At 49.0% G+C, this 18,775-nt stretch overlaps 1 protein-coding gene across 3 annotated transcripts in view; it reads left to right on the top strand.

Annotated features, from left to right (window-relative positions):
* The window catches only part of LOC102943007 (discoidin domain-containing receptor 2), a 151,230-nt gene that overhangs the window by 123,510 nt on the left and 8,945 nt on the right, over nt 1–18,775 (top strand). For 2 of the 3 annotated variants that reach the window (XM_027832615.3, XM_037879875.2), the window contains exons 13-15: nt 4,290–4,411; nt 6,649–6,846; nt 14,769–15,003. In XM_027832615.3, coding sequence (XP_027688416.2) covers nt 4,290–4,411; nt 6,649–6,846; nt 14,769–15,003 — 555 coding nt within the window. The other variant, XM_043530733.1, reaches the window with a different exon arrangement.

Here is an 18,775-nt window from a genome sequence, read left to right on the forward strand (position 1 = left end):
TGACATTCTATGATTCTATGATAGCGATAGACTCAATGTGAGACCCTGCAGGGCTGGAACTTGCAACCATGTGGGTTCTGTGCTGCTGACACCTCCTCATCACCCCTGGCCACTGGAGGACCCTGTGATTCTAGGTTCAGCAGGAAGTACCACCCAGCAGGGCCTGGGTGGCTGCCCCTCATAGCTCACAGATTGGCTGATACCACCATATAAACCATGAAGCCATGTTTGACCAACAATAGTGACCGCCTCCATGCTCCAGACCCTGCTTGCGATAGACCCTAGACTCAGACTTCTGACCTTGGTTTGTCCTCAACTGCGCTTTACGATTACTGGCCTGGCTCCTGGCCCTGATCTCATGATAACTGGACCCTGCATGCCTCCTGACGCTTGACTCTGTTTGCCTTCTGGCCTGTCTCAGACTCTGACCTCCTGATAACTTGATCCTGCTTGCCTCTTGACGCCTGACTCTCAAGCTGCCCTCTGTGCGATCTCAGACTCTAACCTCCTGGTATCTGACCCAGCCTGACTCCTGCTTGGACCACTAGGTCAGACCACCCACGACCCTCTCGTGACAGTTTGCTCAGACCACCTTTGGCCCTCCCCCAAATCCATCCATCCCCTCCACAAATGATGGAAGGCGCTGGCCGCCCTCCAACCTGCAGCTTTCCCAGGGCTTGGGGCCTGCAGGACCCATCTGCAGGCAGAGAACCTCTTACTACAGACCCATGCTATGCACTGTGTACTCAAATGACAGACCTGCATGAGCAATTAGTCCGGTTGCAGGCTCAGGTGGCACAGCTCACTGCCAAAGCACAGACCTTACATGAGCAGCTAGCGTGCTAACAGGGAGAACAACAGTGCTACGAGCCTGGACAGACCATGCATCGCCTGAACCAGCCCCCATGGTGCCACTGCCCGAACAGTTCGACAGGTATTGCTGGAAATATGGGGGGTTCCTGAAGCTATGCAGGCTGCTCTTTCTGCTATGCCCCCAAGCGTATCCCACAGACCAGATTAAGGTGCAGCTAATAGTCAGCCTGTTCTCTGACAAAGGGCTTGCTTGAACCCCACGCTGTTGGAACAGAACAGTCCAGTGGTCTCTGACTGGGATGCCTTCCTGCAAGCCTACGTGACCATCTCTGATGACCCACATTGCATCTGCTCTGCAGAGGCTGCCCTCCAGAAGCTTTGACAGGGACGAGGGCCAGCTACCTCCTACGCTGCTCATTTCCAATGGCTTGTGGCTGATGTTGAATGGAATGAGGCAGCCCAACTTTACCAATTCTGGTGGGGCACCAGGACTCAGAGAAACAGACCCGCCCAGGCCCAGTAGAGGGTACAGCCTGGGCACCACCCGAGCCCTATGATTTGGAACCACTCCCCCGCCCTCAAGTAGAACCTGGAACTCTGGTGTCTCCCGGCGTTTCCAGTTGCTACTGCGGTTGCAGGTCTTGGGGCAGGTGCAGCAGATCCCCCCACAGTTAGCAGCAATAGACTCCGTGGCTGCCGCCAACTTTGTAGCTGCTGAGGCAGCCAAAACCCTCCAGATCCCCCTCCAGCCGAAACCCACACTGGACCTGGGGGAGAGGATCGATGGATCGCTTCTGTCGTCGGGACCGGTGACTCAGGAGACCTGTCCCATTAGGAGCCGAAGTGGAAGGGCACCAAGAATTAATATGCTTCAATGTGATCCGCTCTCTAGTCTTCCTCATCATTCTTGGCATTCCTAGGTTGGAGCAGCAGGACCCGTGTATTTCCTGGTGGTGGAGGAGCAGTAGCTTTCCCTCCAAATACTGTCACAAAGTGTGCCTCTGACAAAGCAGCCAGCCCCCAAGTGACCCCTTCCCAGGGCCCAGGATGGGAGGAGAACCTCGGAAGCGGAACCCCAGATGGCAGGCGGCCAGCCACTCGGGAGTAGCTCCAGGCCAGAACCTCAGCCTTCGTGCCAAGTACCATGACTACCTGGATGCATTCAAAAAGAAAAATGCCGACTCACTAGCCCCAAACAGAGACTACAGCTGCCCAGCAGACCTACACCCCAGGGCAAAGGTGTCCTACAAACAGACTCCATGTCTGATCCAGAGCTGGAGGCGCTACATGGGTTTATTCAGGAAAACCTTGCCAAGGGCTTCATTCGGCGATCTACCTGTCCAGCGGGGACACCATTCCTCTTTGTGAAGAAGGAGGATGGGTCACTACGCCTCTGCATAGACTGGGGGGCGGGGGCAAACGGCGGCTCGCCAGTCACATGCAGCTCTTTTACCGCTAAAGTGCGGCTCACAGAGCCCCCTTCTCCCCCCACATTCTCCACCTACTAGACTGGGCTGGGGGGAAGCTCAGGACCTCTGCCTTGCAGCAGGGTGGTGGGGTAGGGGCCTCTGCCTATCGGGGAGGGGGGGTCTCAGGGCTTTAGCCCCGCGGGAGATGCCTGATGGGGCTCAGGCCTTCAGCCCCCACCGCAGTCTGGTAGGTGGAGAATGGGGGGCTATGGAGGGGGCTCCACGAGCCGCACTTTAAAGGTACAAGAACCGCATGTGGCTCGTGAGCCACAGTTTGGTCTAGAGTCTCGACTTACCTCACAAGATAAACTTCCTTAGACAGGAAGGTATCTCACCCAACGTTCTCCAACCAGCATGTAACAACCTGGCTGGCTGTGATCCTTTTTTCATGAAGCAAACACACTGTCAGCTTACTTCCTCAGTGAAGGATTCGGAGAAAGTCCCTGTATCTACAGGTATAGTCCAGAACTCCATTGTTTTCACCTATAGACAGGATTCCCTCCTCTTGATTTATTTCTTCCTGTAAATTCCCTCAGTGAAGGTTTCACAATCCCTTCACTAGCATTCGGCTTAGACTGCAAATGAGCATCCATTGTGAACTGTACAATACTCAATTGACATAGAGACAGACTGCTAGATGAATATCTTGTGACTGAAAGAAAATTGTTTATCAGCTTCTGGGGATTGGCCCCAACTCACAGACCTTCAGAACAAAATTTTCAGTGTAGATACATAACTCCTCACATATTATCCATACGTACAGCTTGCAATGACTATGGAGACCAGTGTAAGAATAGAGACCACGCACGATGCTCTTTGGCAAAATAGTACATAGAGACCAGGCCAAGGGGAATCCATGTAACCCTTATGCACCCTGTGTCCTCTGCCAGTGGGCACCTAGAGGTCCCCAGGTCACACCTGGCTTAACACATAGAGATGCAGGATATGCTAGAGGACGCTGGCTATCTGTGGCTTGCAAAATGGACCCTTAGAGAGACAAGGTGGGTGAGGTAATATCTTTTATTGGAAGTTGGTCCAATAAAAGATATTACACCTCACCCACCTTGTCTCTAATATCCTGGGACCGACATGGCTACCACCACACTGCCTACAGAAATGGATCCTGGTCCTTTGTGGCTATTGAAGGGAGACTTTGGAGTTCATCACTGGTGGAATTTATTAATGCAACACAGGGAGGACCTTGTTCAAGAAGCCATTATCTTATGCTAATCACCTCGCCAATACCACAGTGATTCGAATCTTTGCTTATTTCAAAATGTTTGCAGAAGGTGATGGTCAAACAACGGATTTTCTGGATCACTCCAAATGGTTTTCAGGATTGGGTGTGAAATGGAGTCTCTTTGGCCAGTGAACGCCTTTTATTGCAGCAGCAGTGAAGTGCTTCTATGACTGTCTTGGCCATTTGCTACAATGATCCGGAGAGCTGGATGAGTTCTGCAAGAAAACACTCATAAATATTAGAATATGAAATGACCATCTTTGTGCCCTTTGTTACCATTAATGAGCGTTCCCACACTTGGGCTTGGATTTGCAGGAATGTTTGGGGCGTAGCTGTACTTTACTCAGTCCCTGTAGTCACATGCAGACAAGGGTATTGCTATTCGTTATTTCTTTGTTTAAAGTTTCAGGTATTCGGTTCAGGAGTAGAAACCATACCATGTGACGTAAGTAGATGAGCAATCAAATATCATGAATACTCAATAGTTGAAGCGAACAGTTAACAAATAAGCCATAGGATGAAAGTAGTTCACATAAGCTCTTCAACAAATACTTACAAATAACAAATCTGTTCACAGAAGCCAGAGGCAGTTTTTCAACTTTTTCTGTTCAGAAACAAAAAAAGACTAAACTCACTGAATAATTTACTTTCATGGGATAATTCAATCAATTCTAACCATAATGATTATCCATAACGTGATGTGTTTTTCCCTCTTCTTCCCTGACTTTACCACATGTTCATGGCTGACCCTGCACTCCCTTTTCCAGGTGCACCTGTGTGAAGCAGATGGCCTGTTGGAATTTTTGGGACTCTCGTCTACGGAACTCACCAACCAACCGGTTCTAGTGGCAGTGAAAATGCTAAGATCCAATGTCAACAAAACAGCCAGGTAACCACATGACAACTATGCAACAGCTTTAATCTGAGTATGAAGCCTGATTCTGCTCTGAGACTAGTTTTACACAGGTTAGCTTCACTGACTTCAATGGAGCTACTCCAGATTTACACTTGTGTAAGTGAGAGGCGAGTCAGCCCTTGGTGTGTGCATATATGAGCAGTTAGTGCATAAGTGGGTATTTGAACAGAGATAATGGAAGTCAGTGGAATATCAGTTTTATCCTGGCTGCTGAGTGGAGCTCATGAGCAGAGACCTATCATCCATTCTTGATGGACAAGTGTGATTAATAATGATATATTTTATTATATCACTCCCCCTATCCAGCAGGCACTAGTGGACTTATCCACTAATGCTGTGCACACAGAGATAGGTGAACAAGTCGAGTTCATCCAGGAAAGGGTCACAAAGACACCGAGTGGGAGGAGTACTTTATGTGATCGTGTGAGTTATAAGGAATGACATGAAAACAACAAGGTTGGCCAGTTTCACAGAAGGCTGGACATTTATGTAGAGAAGGGGAACATCCACAGTGACCTTACACTGGATAAAAACCCTCCAGAATTTATATGGGCATGAGTCAACTTCCAGCTCTTGGGGATTAGAAGGAAACGCTTCCAGAGAGCAGGTTTCCCATCATGGCCAGCACTTTGGTTTCTTAGCCTTTTCTGTGGTACTAGCCGCTGTCAGTGACAGAATACTAGACTGCTGGCCCCATGGGCTGATCCAGTTCCTCGGAGAAACGATAGAAATACAGACATGTTGATAGAAAAATGACCTGATCATATACTACAGTGATGGACGCAGGATTGACAGATGTATAGCAACTTTCACTTCCCGCATAGTGCTATTACATCATCCTTTATCCCTGAGACTTTGACATCACCACATCTGGAACAGCCTCTGCAACTTCTCCCCCACCACTCCCTTCTACCTTCAGAAAACCCTCTGGGGCCTGGCCCAGCCACAGGCTCCCTCCCTGCAGAGCCTGTGTGACTAAGCCCTGCACTCTGGGGTTGTTTCTGTGCTGCAGCTGTAGGTGCAAAAGTGATTTCAAGAGGGTGCACTCTGGTTACAAAGCAGAATAAAGGGAAATCAGTGGGAGAATAATTTAGGGAGAAAAAGACAGGCAACTCTTCTGGGAGACTTCAGAAAAACTCCCATTCCTAGTATTCAGAGCCTCTCTATCTCCCCTTCGCTCCTCCCAGATGCCTCAAGCAAAGGAAAAGAGGACAATGTTCAAGAAATCAGACTTATGTGTTAGGGGGCTTATTCCTTCGCCCACTTACTTCCCTGGTCCTTCTCGCATGAACAGAGAGCAACAATACCCGAAGTCCAAAGGTGCAAACAATTCGATGTTTATTGGGGTGAACTTCCAGCAAGCATGATTCCCGTTTCCTTCCTTAGTGTCCCCCTTCCCAGCTCTGACACAGAGCCTTACACCTGTATCCCTGTTCCCATTCTTGCCCTTAGCCAAACCTGATTCCAATTTCCTTACCCCCATTCCCTGTTCCCATTCCCCCCCCACCCACTCACTTCCTGATTGACTGCAAACTATATAGTAAAACTTGAGTTCTGCTTAGCTATACCTTAACCAATCATTTTCCTGAAATTTAACTAACCAATCCTAACATATTGTAACATGATTATGTAACCAATTATATCCCACCACCTTAATTAGTTTACACCCAGCAAAATTAATTATACAGCAGACAGAAACAATCACAGAACCAGACAGAGATTATACAGACAAACAATAGCAAAGTGGGAACTATAATGACAAAACAATACAGAAGTGAGGATTTCACGTCCCAGCTATTGATAAGTGAGTTCTTGCCAGACAGGATGCTATCAAACGAAGTTTCCTTTTACATTTTCTAGGCACTTCCCTTTCTCTGGAGGTGACGGGCATCATCAGGACAGGACTGTATCCTAACAGCCCAATAGCACCTTCTTTCAATGTGACTAGTTTGGAATGTGAGGCTGTGACCGGTCGCTTCCCACCTTATGGCTGCCTCTGCTGCTTAGCCAGAGGCCTTAGCCTAAGCACAGGGCCTCAGCCTGTCACAGTGAGAGAAGGCTCTTACACCGGCAGACAGTGATTTTGATTCTTTCTTTTATACCTCTAGAACTAGCCAAGTGATAAGAATACACCTAAATTCTTACAGTATAGGCCTTTACCGACAGGCCTGAATATCTATATCCTAACATTATGTCTTTCTCTTTTTAAGAAATGATTTCCTAAAGGAGATCAAGATCATGTCCCGGCTGAAGGACCCAAATATCATCCGACTGCTGGGAGTGTGTGTGCGTGATGACCCTCTGTGCATGATAACAGAGTATATGGAGAACGGAGACCTCAACCAGTTCCTGTCACAGCGGGAGATCTGCAGTAAATTCACCATTTCAAACAACATTCCATGCGTCAGGTAAGAGGAGAAGTCGCAGGTTCTAGTGCAACAGTTTCAGTGCCCTGAACTTAAAGTATATTAATATTAAAAACAAGCTGAATTGTGAACCAGTTACGGATGCTACACGTGTAACATACCACGAGTACTGCACACCACAGACTAAACACCACAACGTTACTTTTGCCTGCCACAGGATTCCAGCTTCTGTCAGTCCCTTTACCAAGCCACTCTCTCCTCACAGCAAACTACTCCGATGCTTCCCCAGGGTACCCAAGGTTGTGAAGCTCCTTGCTACCACCTGTCTGTGCCATTGTGTGTCAGCCTCCTGACTCCACCAGCCTCTGGCAACACAAGCACTGCCTGCCAGTCCTCTGCCAGCCTCACTGTCTCTGTTCAGGTTACCAACAGTTCCTCTGGAGTACCCAGCCGCTGTTCCACTGAACACTCACAGAACTCTCAGGGCAAGTCTACACTTAAACCCGCCAACCTAGCACTGTCTACACCGGGGGTTAGGTCAGTATAACAACATCGCTCAGGGATGTGGATGTTTCACACCCCGAGCCACACAGTTATACCGATATAGGTCTGACGTGTAGATCAGACCTCAGATTCTCTACTCCCAAGGGAGGAGCACACACCAACACACCAGTTTCATCTCAGGATCACTACTCTGCTTAACACAGAACACTTCGCTATAGTTATAGTGAAAACAAGGAGAAGTCTGTTACCAAAGAACAGAGATTCAAATGACAGTAAGTAAGAACACTGGAAACAAATGGTAACAAACTCATAAGCTGCTTTCTAGAGCCTAAACTTAACTCACAAGACATTCCCCTGTCTCCTACAGAGTAGCTTACCTCAAGTCATTGCTCCAGCGTTTTCAGCCAGGAGGGCTGAGAGCTTCCTTTCCTAAGATCAAGCCTGCTGGCAGCTTGTCTTCCCAGACAGAGGGATGAAATCATCCCCTCTCCGCTTATTTTTTGCAGTTACAGACTATGGTCCCTTACCACAGGAGGTTCCCTCTAAAGAGATTTATTCTGGGGCTGGGGCGGGGTTTGTCTTTGTAAATCCTCAGGCCTGCACCTGGCCCGGGCAGCAAACACAGCCAGTCTCCAGCTATGGCCATTGTTTTTTATGCTAACTGAGTTGGCACAAAGGCATACAATACACAATGGTCTGCTCGAGAAATAAGTGTTTGCTACCCCCCACTGCCTAGGATCACCTTCTAGTGACCTGTCTTAACTTACATGCTTTAAAAACACAATTTTCAGTAAACATACATAAACTCCTTACATGTTATCTGCACCGACATTTCACAACGGTCACGATGACGTGTGTGACGCAGGCATTCAGTAGAGACCTTACATAACCTCTTTTGGTGAACCCGGACGATCCCTTTAAGCCCATATGTCTCTGTGCCCTCTGCCAGTTGGCACCAGTTGGTTTCTGGGGCACAAATATAACATCTAATATCCACAGCTGTGGACAGTACTGGTAGCAGTGATAAAGTGGATGCCTATGGGTGGACAGCTAGAGAGTATGTACTGGTCGGTGGCTTTATTCCCTTGCATTTGTGTGTTTGTGCCAAGTATGTTGTGGGTGTGACAACCCAAACTGCTTCACATACAGTTTTGTGTATTCATTTCCTGGTTTTTCTAAATGTTTAAGTGAGGGGAGTTGAGGAGAGTGTTGGGGTTTGGGGGCAAACTAGGGAGGATGGCTTCCAGAGTTTGCGTACAGCACTAGTGCCGGGACTGAGAGAGAAGATTTCATCTGCCCGCTTGAGAGAGAAGAGTTAATTCAGCAGCAGCTGCACTTCTCCATCAGATAAAACTTTCTCTCTCTGGAGCAACTCATAAAACTTTTTCCATTGAAGGATAAAATGTGATTGAAAAGTATAGCAACTGATGGAGAAGTTTTTATCTCAGAGAGAGGATTTTATCCTGTAGAGAAATTTTGTGTATATGGTGGAGGAATTTTGTCTATACAATGAAAAAAATGTTATCCAACAAAGAGATATATTTTGGTTATCTGTTAGCATATAAACTTTCAATTTTGACACATAATGATGGGAAAAGACTCTAAATACTTTTAAATGGCCAGTTGCACCAGAGCCGCTGCAGATTCATCTATTAATTTTTGTGTAGAAACATTTTTCCTAAACAAGCTGTCCAAAAAGCTCACTGGACCATTAATGTTGGTAGTCAATTAATCTTGGAACACTGGGGAAGTTCCAGAAGACTGCTGGACGAAAGCGAATGTTCTGCCAATATCTTAAAAAAGTAAACAGGATGACGTGGGTAATTATAGGCCTGTCAGCCTGACATCGATCCTAGGCAAAATAATGGAACAGCTGATATGGGACTTGATTGATAAAGAATTAATGGAGGATAATATAATTAGTGCCAATCAACATGGGTTTATGGAAAATTGATCCTGTGAAGCTAACTTGATATCGTTTTATGTTATGAGATTACAAGTTTGGTTGATAGTGCAATCGTGGACTTCTGTGAGGCATTTGACTAGCAGCTGCATGATATTTTGATTAAAAAACCAGAACAATACAAAATTAACACGGCATACATCAAATGGATTAAAAACTGGACACAGATCATGGCTGACTGAATGACAGGAGAATCTGAAGGAGCGAGCTTCACCATCTTGGCTGCCACCCCCACCATCTCCTGAGTCCCCCATGATCCACTGTAACACTGTTGGGCTTTCAGAGTCCAGATCCTGAACAATGTCCTGACCAGCATGGGCCAGAAAGAGGGTCCCAGATGACATCACCACCTCCACCGGCTTCAGTTAAATCCCAAACTATCTGGGATGTGAGACGTTGTCAAACTCTGCCGCCACCCGCACACCCTTCTGTGTGTTCTTTTCCTTCTCCACCATATTTCTTCTCTTTCCTATCCATCTCCTTTTGCCTTCTGTCTAATAAGAGTCTGGCTTAGCCAGCCAAGACTGCATATTTTGCAACACTGCTGTGAGCCTGTGACCAAAAGAGCAGATAAAAGCAGTGCCCTGAACTGCCCGATGCTGGTACTAGTTTGCCAGGTCTCAGAGTGGCTGATCAGACCAGGTGCTGCGCCTCTATTTCTCCAGCAGGAAAGTTGCAAGTAAGAGTTCTCACCAGAGACGGAAGCTGCATTTTCCATCTTGACTGTTCTTTTCTCCCCCAATTTTGTGTGTGTTTGTCTTGGTTTGTCTTTTAGAAAACAGGATCGGACTTCAACAGCAGCAACAATAACAGCTCCAGTCCAGCTCACCTAACTTCTTCCCTTTCCCCCCAAAAGAACAGCTATTACCATGTGTAGTACCACCTAAAAACCTGTCACTTGGAGGTGTTTTCCTTCTAAAACTCTCTTCAGCTAAAGGTAAAGGGAACAAGGGATATTGTTAAAAAGAAAGCCTTAAATAATACTGTACATTTCAGATGCTTTAACTGTTTTTCCTTCTTTCCTGTCTCTTTAATAAAAGGTTAAAGATGCTTAATGGTGTTCTTTGCCACTGGGACTAAGCCAGCTGAGGTCTCTGTATACCAAACCTTGTTTAAAACTGTTTAATATTGGACAGTGAGAGGGTCACATTAACCCCTTTGACTCTTTGGGCCAATTTATTCCATCAATGTTAATAGAGTGTTATTTCAGCTTCCATACTGATGACCCATCCGACCCCTTAGCTGCGTGGTTCCTCACCTTCACCTCATCAACCAAGCAGCACTGGTTGGGCTCTCCCACTCACCAGAAGAGCCATTCACTTGACCTGGTCTTCCCCAAGCCCTGCTTTCTGTGATCTCACCATGAGTTCTGAGGTCCCCCATCACCTGGTCTCTTTCAGCAGCTCCCCCTCACTCTGTCACTCGATCCTTCTGGGTGTGTCTAGGGTTCAAATTCAGGCTAAAGCCTAACCCCTCCCCTTCCGTCTTCACACAAACTGTGCTAACCCAGGGCGCGGACCCCGAGTCCCATGCGGGTTGAAGGGTCCAAGCCTGAGTCAAGCTGAGACCCAGGGTTCAAGCCCTATTGCTTTGCAGTGTAAATGCAGTCCCACTGGACTTGTGCTCTGGGAGTCTGCCAAAAGTATCCCACAGTCCCATGTTCTTCCACACTCCCCCACAAACAAAGGTCGAGAGCAGCCACATTTTGGGAGGGTGCTAAGAAGTCTGGGATATGGGTGTTTGGACTCGGGCCCATATAATGCAGTGTAGATGCTGGAGCCCTAGGTTGGGACCCACGGTTCACCAATTCCTAATCTGGGGTTACAAATGGGTGTAGATGCTCAAGCTCTAGGTTAACAAACCCAGGGTCTGCTAACTCGAGTTCTGCTAACCCTGGGCTTACATTGCAGTGTAGACATACCCTCTTTGACTTTCATTCCATCAATGCTGATAATTAATTTCTCTGCTGCTCTCTGCTCCCTGCGTTCTCTTCCCTTTCTTCCCTGGTGGTTGTTGATTCTCTTGAATCCTTTGCCAGCCCCAGCCCTAGCTCATCCCCAACATCCTCCGTTCCTGCTCTCATGCAGCAGAGCACCTCTAGTATCCTCTGATCATGCCAACAACTTGTTCCTTGAGTTCTGCCATGGTCCTATGCCAAGCCACTCTACTTTTCCACACTGATCAAATTCCATGCGGGCAATCCCAGCTGACTTTTCACCTCCTTTGACTCAGTCCTCAAACCCTCCCTCCCCCACTTCTCCTCCTATACAAGAGCTACCTAATTTCTTGAAAGAGAACACTGACAAAATAAGACAAGGCCTTCCCTTCCCTTTCTACAGCTTTGCCTCCTTCTCTCTTGTCATAGACACAGAAGTTTCTCATTTGCTCTCCTCTAACCCCACAACCTGTCCCAGTGTCCCCATCCCGTCTCCTGATCTCCCTCACACCCACTCTCATCCTCTCCCTTACTCTTCTTGTTAGCCCTCACTCGTCTCTGGCTCGTTCCCCACACAATACAAACATTTTAGTCTCTTCCATCTTCAAAACACCGCCCTTGACCACGCTTGCTCCCTTCTTCCTTTCATCTCTTAGCTCATTGAATGCTCTGTTTACAATCGCTGTCTTAAGTTCCTCTCCTCCAATTCCACCCTAGACCCTCTCCAATCCATCTTCTGCACCTTGCACTCCACTGGAACCACGCTCACCAAAGTCACTAATGACCTCTTTCTAGCCAAGCTCAGAACCAGTGCTCCGTCTTCATCCTCTTTGACCAGTCAGCTGCCTTTGGCACCATCAGCCATGCTCTTGTTCTTGAAATCTTCTTCTTCCCTTGGCTTCTGTGACTGTCCTCTTTTGATTCTCCTCCTTCCTCTCTAATCATTCCTCCAACATGCCCTTGGGAGGATCCTCCTTGTGCCCTCTGCAACTTTCTGTGGGGGTTCCACAGGGCTCTGTCCTTGGTTCCCTTCCCTTGTCCCTCTCCACCTTATCTCGGGGTAATCTCTATGCTGATGACACACAGATCTACCTCTCTGCTCCAGACCTGCCTTCTTCTGTCCAAACTGAAATCTCAGCCTGTCTCTTGGACATCTCCTCGTGGAAGTCTAGCTGCCATTGCATGGTAAATATGGCTAAAACAGAGCTCCTAACCTTCCCCCCGAACCCTTCCTGCTACCTCCTTCTCAGTCACTGTAGATAGCACCACCATGCTGTCACTCAGGCCCATAACCAGGGTGTCATCTTTGACTCGGCCCTCTCTTTAGGTCCTCGTTTCCATCTATGTCTAAATCTTGCCCTTCCTCATCCATACCATCTAAGATACAGCCCTTTCTATCCATCCACACAGCTCAAAGGTTCGTCCAGGCTCTCATCTCACATCTGGATGACTGCCACATCCTTCTCTCTGGCCTTGACAGATGCAATCTTGCCCCACTCAGAGCCATTCAGAATGTTGCTGCAAAGATCATTTCCCTAGCCCATTGCTTTGCCCTTGTCACCCCTTCGCTCCTTTGCCTCCCTCCACTGCCCTCACATTGCCTCAAATAGAAGATGCTTGGCTTCACTTTCAGGGCTCTTCATGGCCTATCCGCGCCCACCAATCATCTCTCATTTGCTATTGAGAGGTCAGCTCCCGGCTCTCCTCCTGCCAATGCCAGCCTTCACTGCCCACTCGTTAAATCTCCAAACCGACCCCTGTGTGCTTTCTCCCATCCTGCTCCTTATTCATGGGAGGAGCTCCCTGTAAACACGCACACCCTACCCAATTATACACATTCAAATCCCTCCTCGAAACTCTCCTTCGAGGTGATGCTGACGACAAACTTGACAATGGTTAGGCTGCTGGTGTGACGAGACCATGGCCCATCCTGCTGATCAATGCTGTCTCCTTGTTTCTTTGTTGGCCCCCGTCTGTCTGTCTGTTGTCTTTTGTCTTATACTCAGATTGCAAAGTCTTTGGGGCAGGAAGCGTCTCTTTGTTCTGTGTTTGTACAGCGCCTTGCACAATGGGTCCTTGTCCATGGCCAGGTTCCTGTGACGGGGGCTGCAGCATGAAGAAGCCTGCAAGCTCAGCTATGAGCAATTAAACATTTTCTGTTGGGGGATTATGAGCACCTGGGTGGTAATCACTGGGTTAACGATGTAATTGGGAGGACAGAAGTGGAAGGAGCAGGAAGCCAGGAAAACTGAGAAGGAAAGCTCAGAGGGTGATATTGGGCTGAAGAGTGACGGCTGTGGGGAAACCTCCTCTTGCTGTAACCCTGATGTACACTGTTATACTTGGCAAGGAAGGAATATATACACACGTGGTGCAAATGTAACAACCTGGTGTGTGTTTGTGCCATGAGCCCACACAAATTGGCCAGGCAGTGCAGTACCCTGGGTGGCGGCAGAGCTCCTTGGTGCTGCAGTAACACAAATAAGGATAAATCGTGGCTGCTTCTGAAAATTCTGAACCAAGGCTATCTTGCCTACCATCCCAGGGAAGCTTGTGGCAAAGCCAGTGATAGGACCTTTCTTTCCTGGGTCCTACCCCACTGCCTTAACCACAAGACTGTATTTTCTCTTTCTGAAGGCACCTGCCTCATTCACTCATCTTCCCAGTTCTGAGCTGTTTGAGACAGGGTCTGCTGGCAAAACCCACATGTGATCATGTCATTAAAGACAGTGTCATAATACATGTGCACAAGGGGGCAGGATTAAGGGCATGAAAAATAACAAATGGTATTTCTAGAGACATGGTAATGGTGGCAGTCAGGACATCCTGCCCTTTCTCAGCCCTGCAAGAACACAAGCTCTTCCCCAAGAAATAACAATGTGCCGTTTAGGGCCAGATTTACAGGCACTAGCCTCTCTGTCTGTGACTGCCAGTCAGGTCACTTAGATACCTAAGCCCCACCCAGCACCCATAAATCAGGGACTTGTGTGACGTGGGGCCAGATTTCCCAATAGCTTGGAGCCAAATTCCCAAGTGATCAGCACACACCATTGAGGCCAGATTGTCAAAATGGCTGAGGACCCTGTGCTGAGCACCCTTGGAAATCTGGCTACTTCTTTTGGTGACTAAATGGGAGCTGAGTGCTTTGGAGAATCTGTCCCACAGTTGTGAAATCCCTGATTTATGGGCTCTCAGCATCTCAGGGTATGTCTACACTGCAGCTGGGAGAGAGTGCAGGGAACCAGAGACACACTGGCGGGGCTCCAGCTAGCGTGCTAAAATAGCAGTGTGAACATTGCAGCTTGGGCTCTCAAGCCCACCAGACCCCCTGGATCCGTGCTCAGGTGGCTAGCCCATACATGGCTCACGCTTCCGGGAAGGCAGTTAGTTCGTTGCAAATGTACACTCTAGACTGACAGGGATAGTGAGGAATGAGGAGTTAAGTGACACCATTGTGCTTATTGCAACACACAGCATGCAAGATTCCCGCAGCAGGAAGAGTCAAGAGAAAAGCGACTGCAAGGAAACTCTCCTTTGACTTTCTGTTTGTTTTAAATGCAGCTATTCCAACCTACTGTTCATGGCCACCCAGATCGCCTCTGGAATGAAGTATTTAGCCTCCCTGAACTTTGTGCACAGAGACCTGGCCACCCGCAACTGCCTGGTTGGGAACAACTACACCATCAAGATTGCAGATTTTGGAATGAGCAGGAATCTATACAGCGGGGATTATTACCGTATCCAGGGCAGAGCTGTGCTGCCGATACGCTGGATGGCCTGGGAAAGTATCCTCCTGGTAGGGGCTGCTCACAGCGCTCTTTCTCTCTTCCTTTAGTATGTGCCCCCATGGTGTGTGGGTGTGGGTGTGTACACACTTTGTACAGGAAACTGAGTAACAGCACAAGTCTCCTTTTCTATCCTTATTGTCTCCTTTACGAATCAATAGGATCTTGGCAGCTGGCTGTACCGCTTATCTTGTATCCCCTTTGGTAATTGGATGCACCTTCTATGCCACGCATCCCATATGCTGTGTGCAGCCTCTGACTCTCCACCATGCAGACTGCAGTGGCATTGTTCCATCAAACTGCACTGAGCCCATCTCTTCCTCCAGAGAAGGAAGGCAACCACGTGGTTACAGCACAGGAGTGAATGTCTGAAAGCTGGGTTTTTATTCCTGAATGCTACAGATTCCCTGCTCGGATCTGAGCAAGTCACCTCTCTGTGCCTCTGTTTATCAATTGCCAAAATGTGGCGGGAAGGAGAGAGATCTTTTCCCTCTTTCTCAACTCACTAGCTTAAACTGGATTTTAAGTATTTAAACTGTTACACATTTCTTACCTTCCCTGTGCAAGAGTGGCTGGTGCCTCAGTTTCCCCTGACTGGTATGTCTGTTTAGCTAAACCAACACTCCACCTATTCTGAAGCAACCAAAGTCCAGAGTAAACCCAAGCTCCAACTGGAGTACTTTCTTCAGCCCTTTGCTGTCTTCCTCTGACTGGGGAAGAAAGGATTTGAACAGGGCCTTCGCCCCTCTTAGGTGAGTGCACTAACTCCCGAGCTAGGGGATGTTCTGGCGTAGCGAGTCCTCAGTCTCCTGTTGAAGCTAAACAGGCTAAATAACTAAAGAGTCACTGAATCAGGACCTGGGTCTCCCACCTCCCATGTGCATGCCCTAACCACCAATCTACAGAGTCATTCTCACATCTCTCTCGGGTCCAATGACTCTTTCAACAGCTTCAGTAGGAGAGATTGAAGGCACCCCATGTCAGACGATCCCATAGCTGCGGGGTTAGAGCACTGAGCTGAGTGGCGGGAGGGTCCTGTTCAATCTTTTCTCCTCTTCCGGCAGAGTGGGGGAAGCTGAACCTGGGTCTCCGACATCCCCAGGAGTGCGCTAATGACTGGGCTGAAAGCTGGAAGGTGGGCACCACCAGCACTGCCTCCTCCAGTCACCGTGTGTGGCGCAAGGCAGGCGCCTCAGGGTATGTCTGTCCTGCAAAAAAAACCCACGGTAGCAAGTCTCAATGCCTGAGTCGGCTGACTTGGGCAGCGGAGCTAAGAATGTCATTGCAGACGTTCCCAGCCAGGCTGGAGCCTGGTCTCTGAATCCCGGCAGTGGGGTGGGTTTCAGAGCTCAGAGATAGGCACTTCCCTGCCGTCTGGAGTTAGGTGCCTATATTCCTGAGAGGGGTGAGGCTTAACACACTCCCCTCTCCTCAGCATCTCCCATTGGCTAGGCAGCTCCCCGCCTAGCGCTCAGGTTTTTGTGAATCAAATTCCAAGGGGCCTGTCTCTCCCCACGCATGGTACAGGAGCCCAGGTTTTGTGCATCGCAGTGTTGTTCCTGTGATTTGCTCAGTGTCACAGCGCCTAACTCTCTTTGTGGATCTGGCCCCTGCTGCGGCAATTTTGAAAATCCCAGGAGGTGCCGATCTGCCTCTTTAGGCACCTGAATACCTTTGACAATCTGGCCCTGGAGTTAATTAGTAGTTAGGCAGCACTGCCAGTGGTATTGTAACAAGGTGCCAGAAAGGTGGCAAGACTCATAGGGATGGGAGTTAGGGGCAGGAAAGCTCTGCAGGGTGCCATGCACCCAGCCAGCCGGGTAAGACTGGTACCCACAGGATGGCCTCACTGATTTGCCTAGTCTAAGTTTCAAGGTCCCAAGCAATATGGCTGCCACCTCTTCCCCTCAGGAGCCGGCTCTGCAGCCTGATGTGTTTCACTCTCAGGACATTCCTCTCATATTCCGCCTGGTTTCCATTTTCTAACTAATCTGTCCAGTCATGCAGTTACCCCCCACTTCCCTTAGTGCCCAACACAGTGATCCTCACCCCAAGAAACAGGCCTACACATTTGGTAGGTAAACATTTTCATAATTTTGCACCATTGCTCTGAGTCATACTCTCTTATAACACACCACCATTATTCCTTTCCCTCCTTGTGTGAACACCCTTCGGATATTTGCCGACTGTTCTCATGGCATCTGTAGTCACCGCCTGGTGAAGTTGGGGAGAGCTCGTTCTTTGATCTTTTCTCTCAAGCCAGGCCCGCCAGACCCCTGCTCGTTTCTGCTGCTGATTATGTTTCTGGCAGTGTGTTGTCCAGAACTGAGCACAATATCCCAGGCGCAGTCGCACCAGAGGCAACGCCTGCCCCTACCCTTTGACCCCGCAGCTTTGTGCATTCAGAGGCCAAAATCACATTCGACTTTTTGGCAGCTATATCTCATTGCAACCTCAAGACTAATTTCCTATCTAGTGTCATGCCTAGAGCTCTGCCTCCCATCACATATCTATGTGCCTGAGTGGTCTGTCTCCAGTGATTACCTACCTTTCCCCCATTTGTATCTTATTTGGCTGTGTTCTGCCTGTGTTGTTTTACTGTCTAGGCTCCTTTGTATTATTTCTTTGTCCTCAGTGGTGTTTCCAACTCAAAAAAATGTAATGTCTGTGAACCATGCTGTTTAATCCCCTCTTGCAGATTAGGAATGTAGGTGTCACACAGAACTGGCCCATGTTCTTTCTTTGTGGCAGCTAATCTCCATCCAGGATAACTTGAGTCCTTGCCAAGCCTCCAGCAACTCATTGCCCCGCCCCCCCTTAATGTATTAGTGTCACGCCGCCTTGCAGTCGTTTTATTAGCTGGTTAATGCAGAGACCCAATCACCAAGAAATGACCGCGTGCTGCTCAGAGCAAAGGGCCACGCTTCAGTGCTGTGGGGAGAGCGCAGCAGCTCACCCCTGGGATTGCTGCCGCTGGTGACACAAACCCCATCTCTCAGAGAGAGGCAGAAGCACCCTGGATTTCTCTCCGACTTGCTTCCCGAACCAGGGACCCTTCCCCAAGCTGCAACCTCTTAGGGCTGTCTGGCGTTTGCCAGAGAAGACACCCATCCACCCTGCAGCCTGGCTCTCTTACTGCAGTCACTCCCTCCCCTCTGCACGGGGGTAAGATGAGAGTGGGTCGTAGTGTGTACGAGACTCTGTCTCCGGAAGGTCTGCATGGAACGCATTTCCCCGGCAAAGAGAGCAGCTTCCTCAAAGCCCTACTGCCGAGGCACCATGTGTTTCTTACCCCACAACGCTCTTCACCTCCTTGCAGTCAATATCCAGGATACCTACCGCACCTAGGTTTAAAAGTACAGTACACCCTTTCTGTAACGAACCCCTGGGGAGCCAAGCCTTTTGTTCGTTATAGCCAGAGGTTCGTTATAGCGAAAGAGCCCTGCTTGGGGGAATGAGGGTGGCTGACCATGTGACCATCACTCATGGTCACTCCGGCCCATGGCCGCGGCTGACAGCTCTCTGCCCCGAAGGAGTACTCAGCGTTCTGCAGCTTCACAGCCCCAGGGCCGGAGGAGCTCTCAGCCCCACACCACAGCCCCAGGGCCGGAGGAGCTCTCAGCCCCACACCACAGCCCCAGGGCCGGAGGAGCTCTCAGCCCCACACCACAGCCCCAGGGCCGGAGGAGCTCTCAGCCCCACACCACAGCCCCAGGGCCGGAGGAGCGCTCAGCCCCACACCACAGCCCCAGGGCCGGAGGAGCGCTCAGCCCCACACCACAG

The sequence above is a fragment of the Chelonia mydas genome, chromosome 16 (assembly GCF_015237465.2).
Source record: "Chelonia mydas isolate rCheMyd1 chromosome 16, rCheMyd1.pri.v2, whole genome shotgun sequence".
NCBI classification, from domain to species: Eukaryota; Metazoa; Chordata; order Testudines; family Cheloniidae; genus Chelonia; species Chelonia mydas.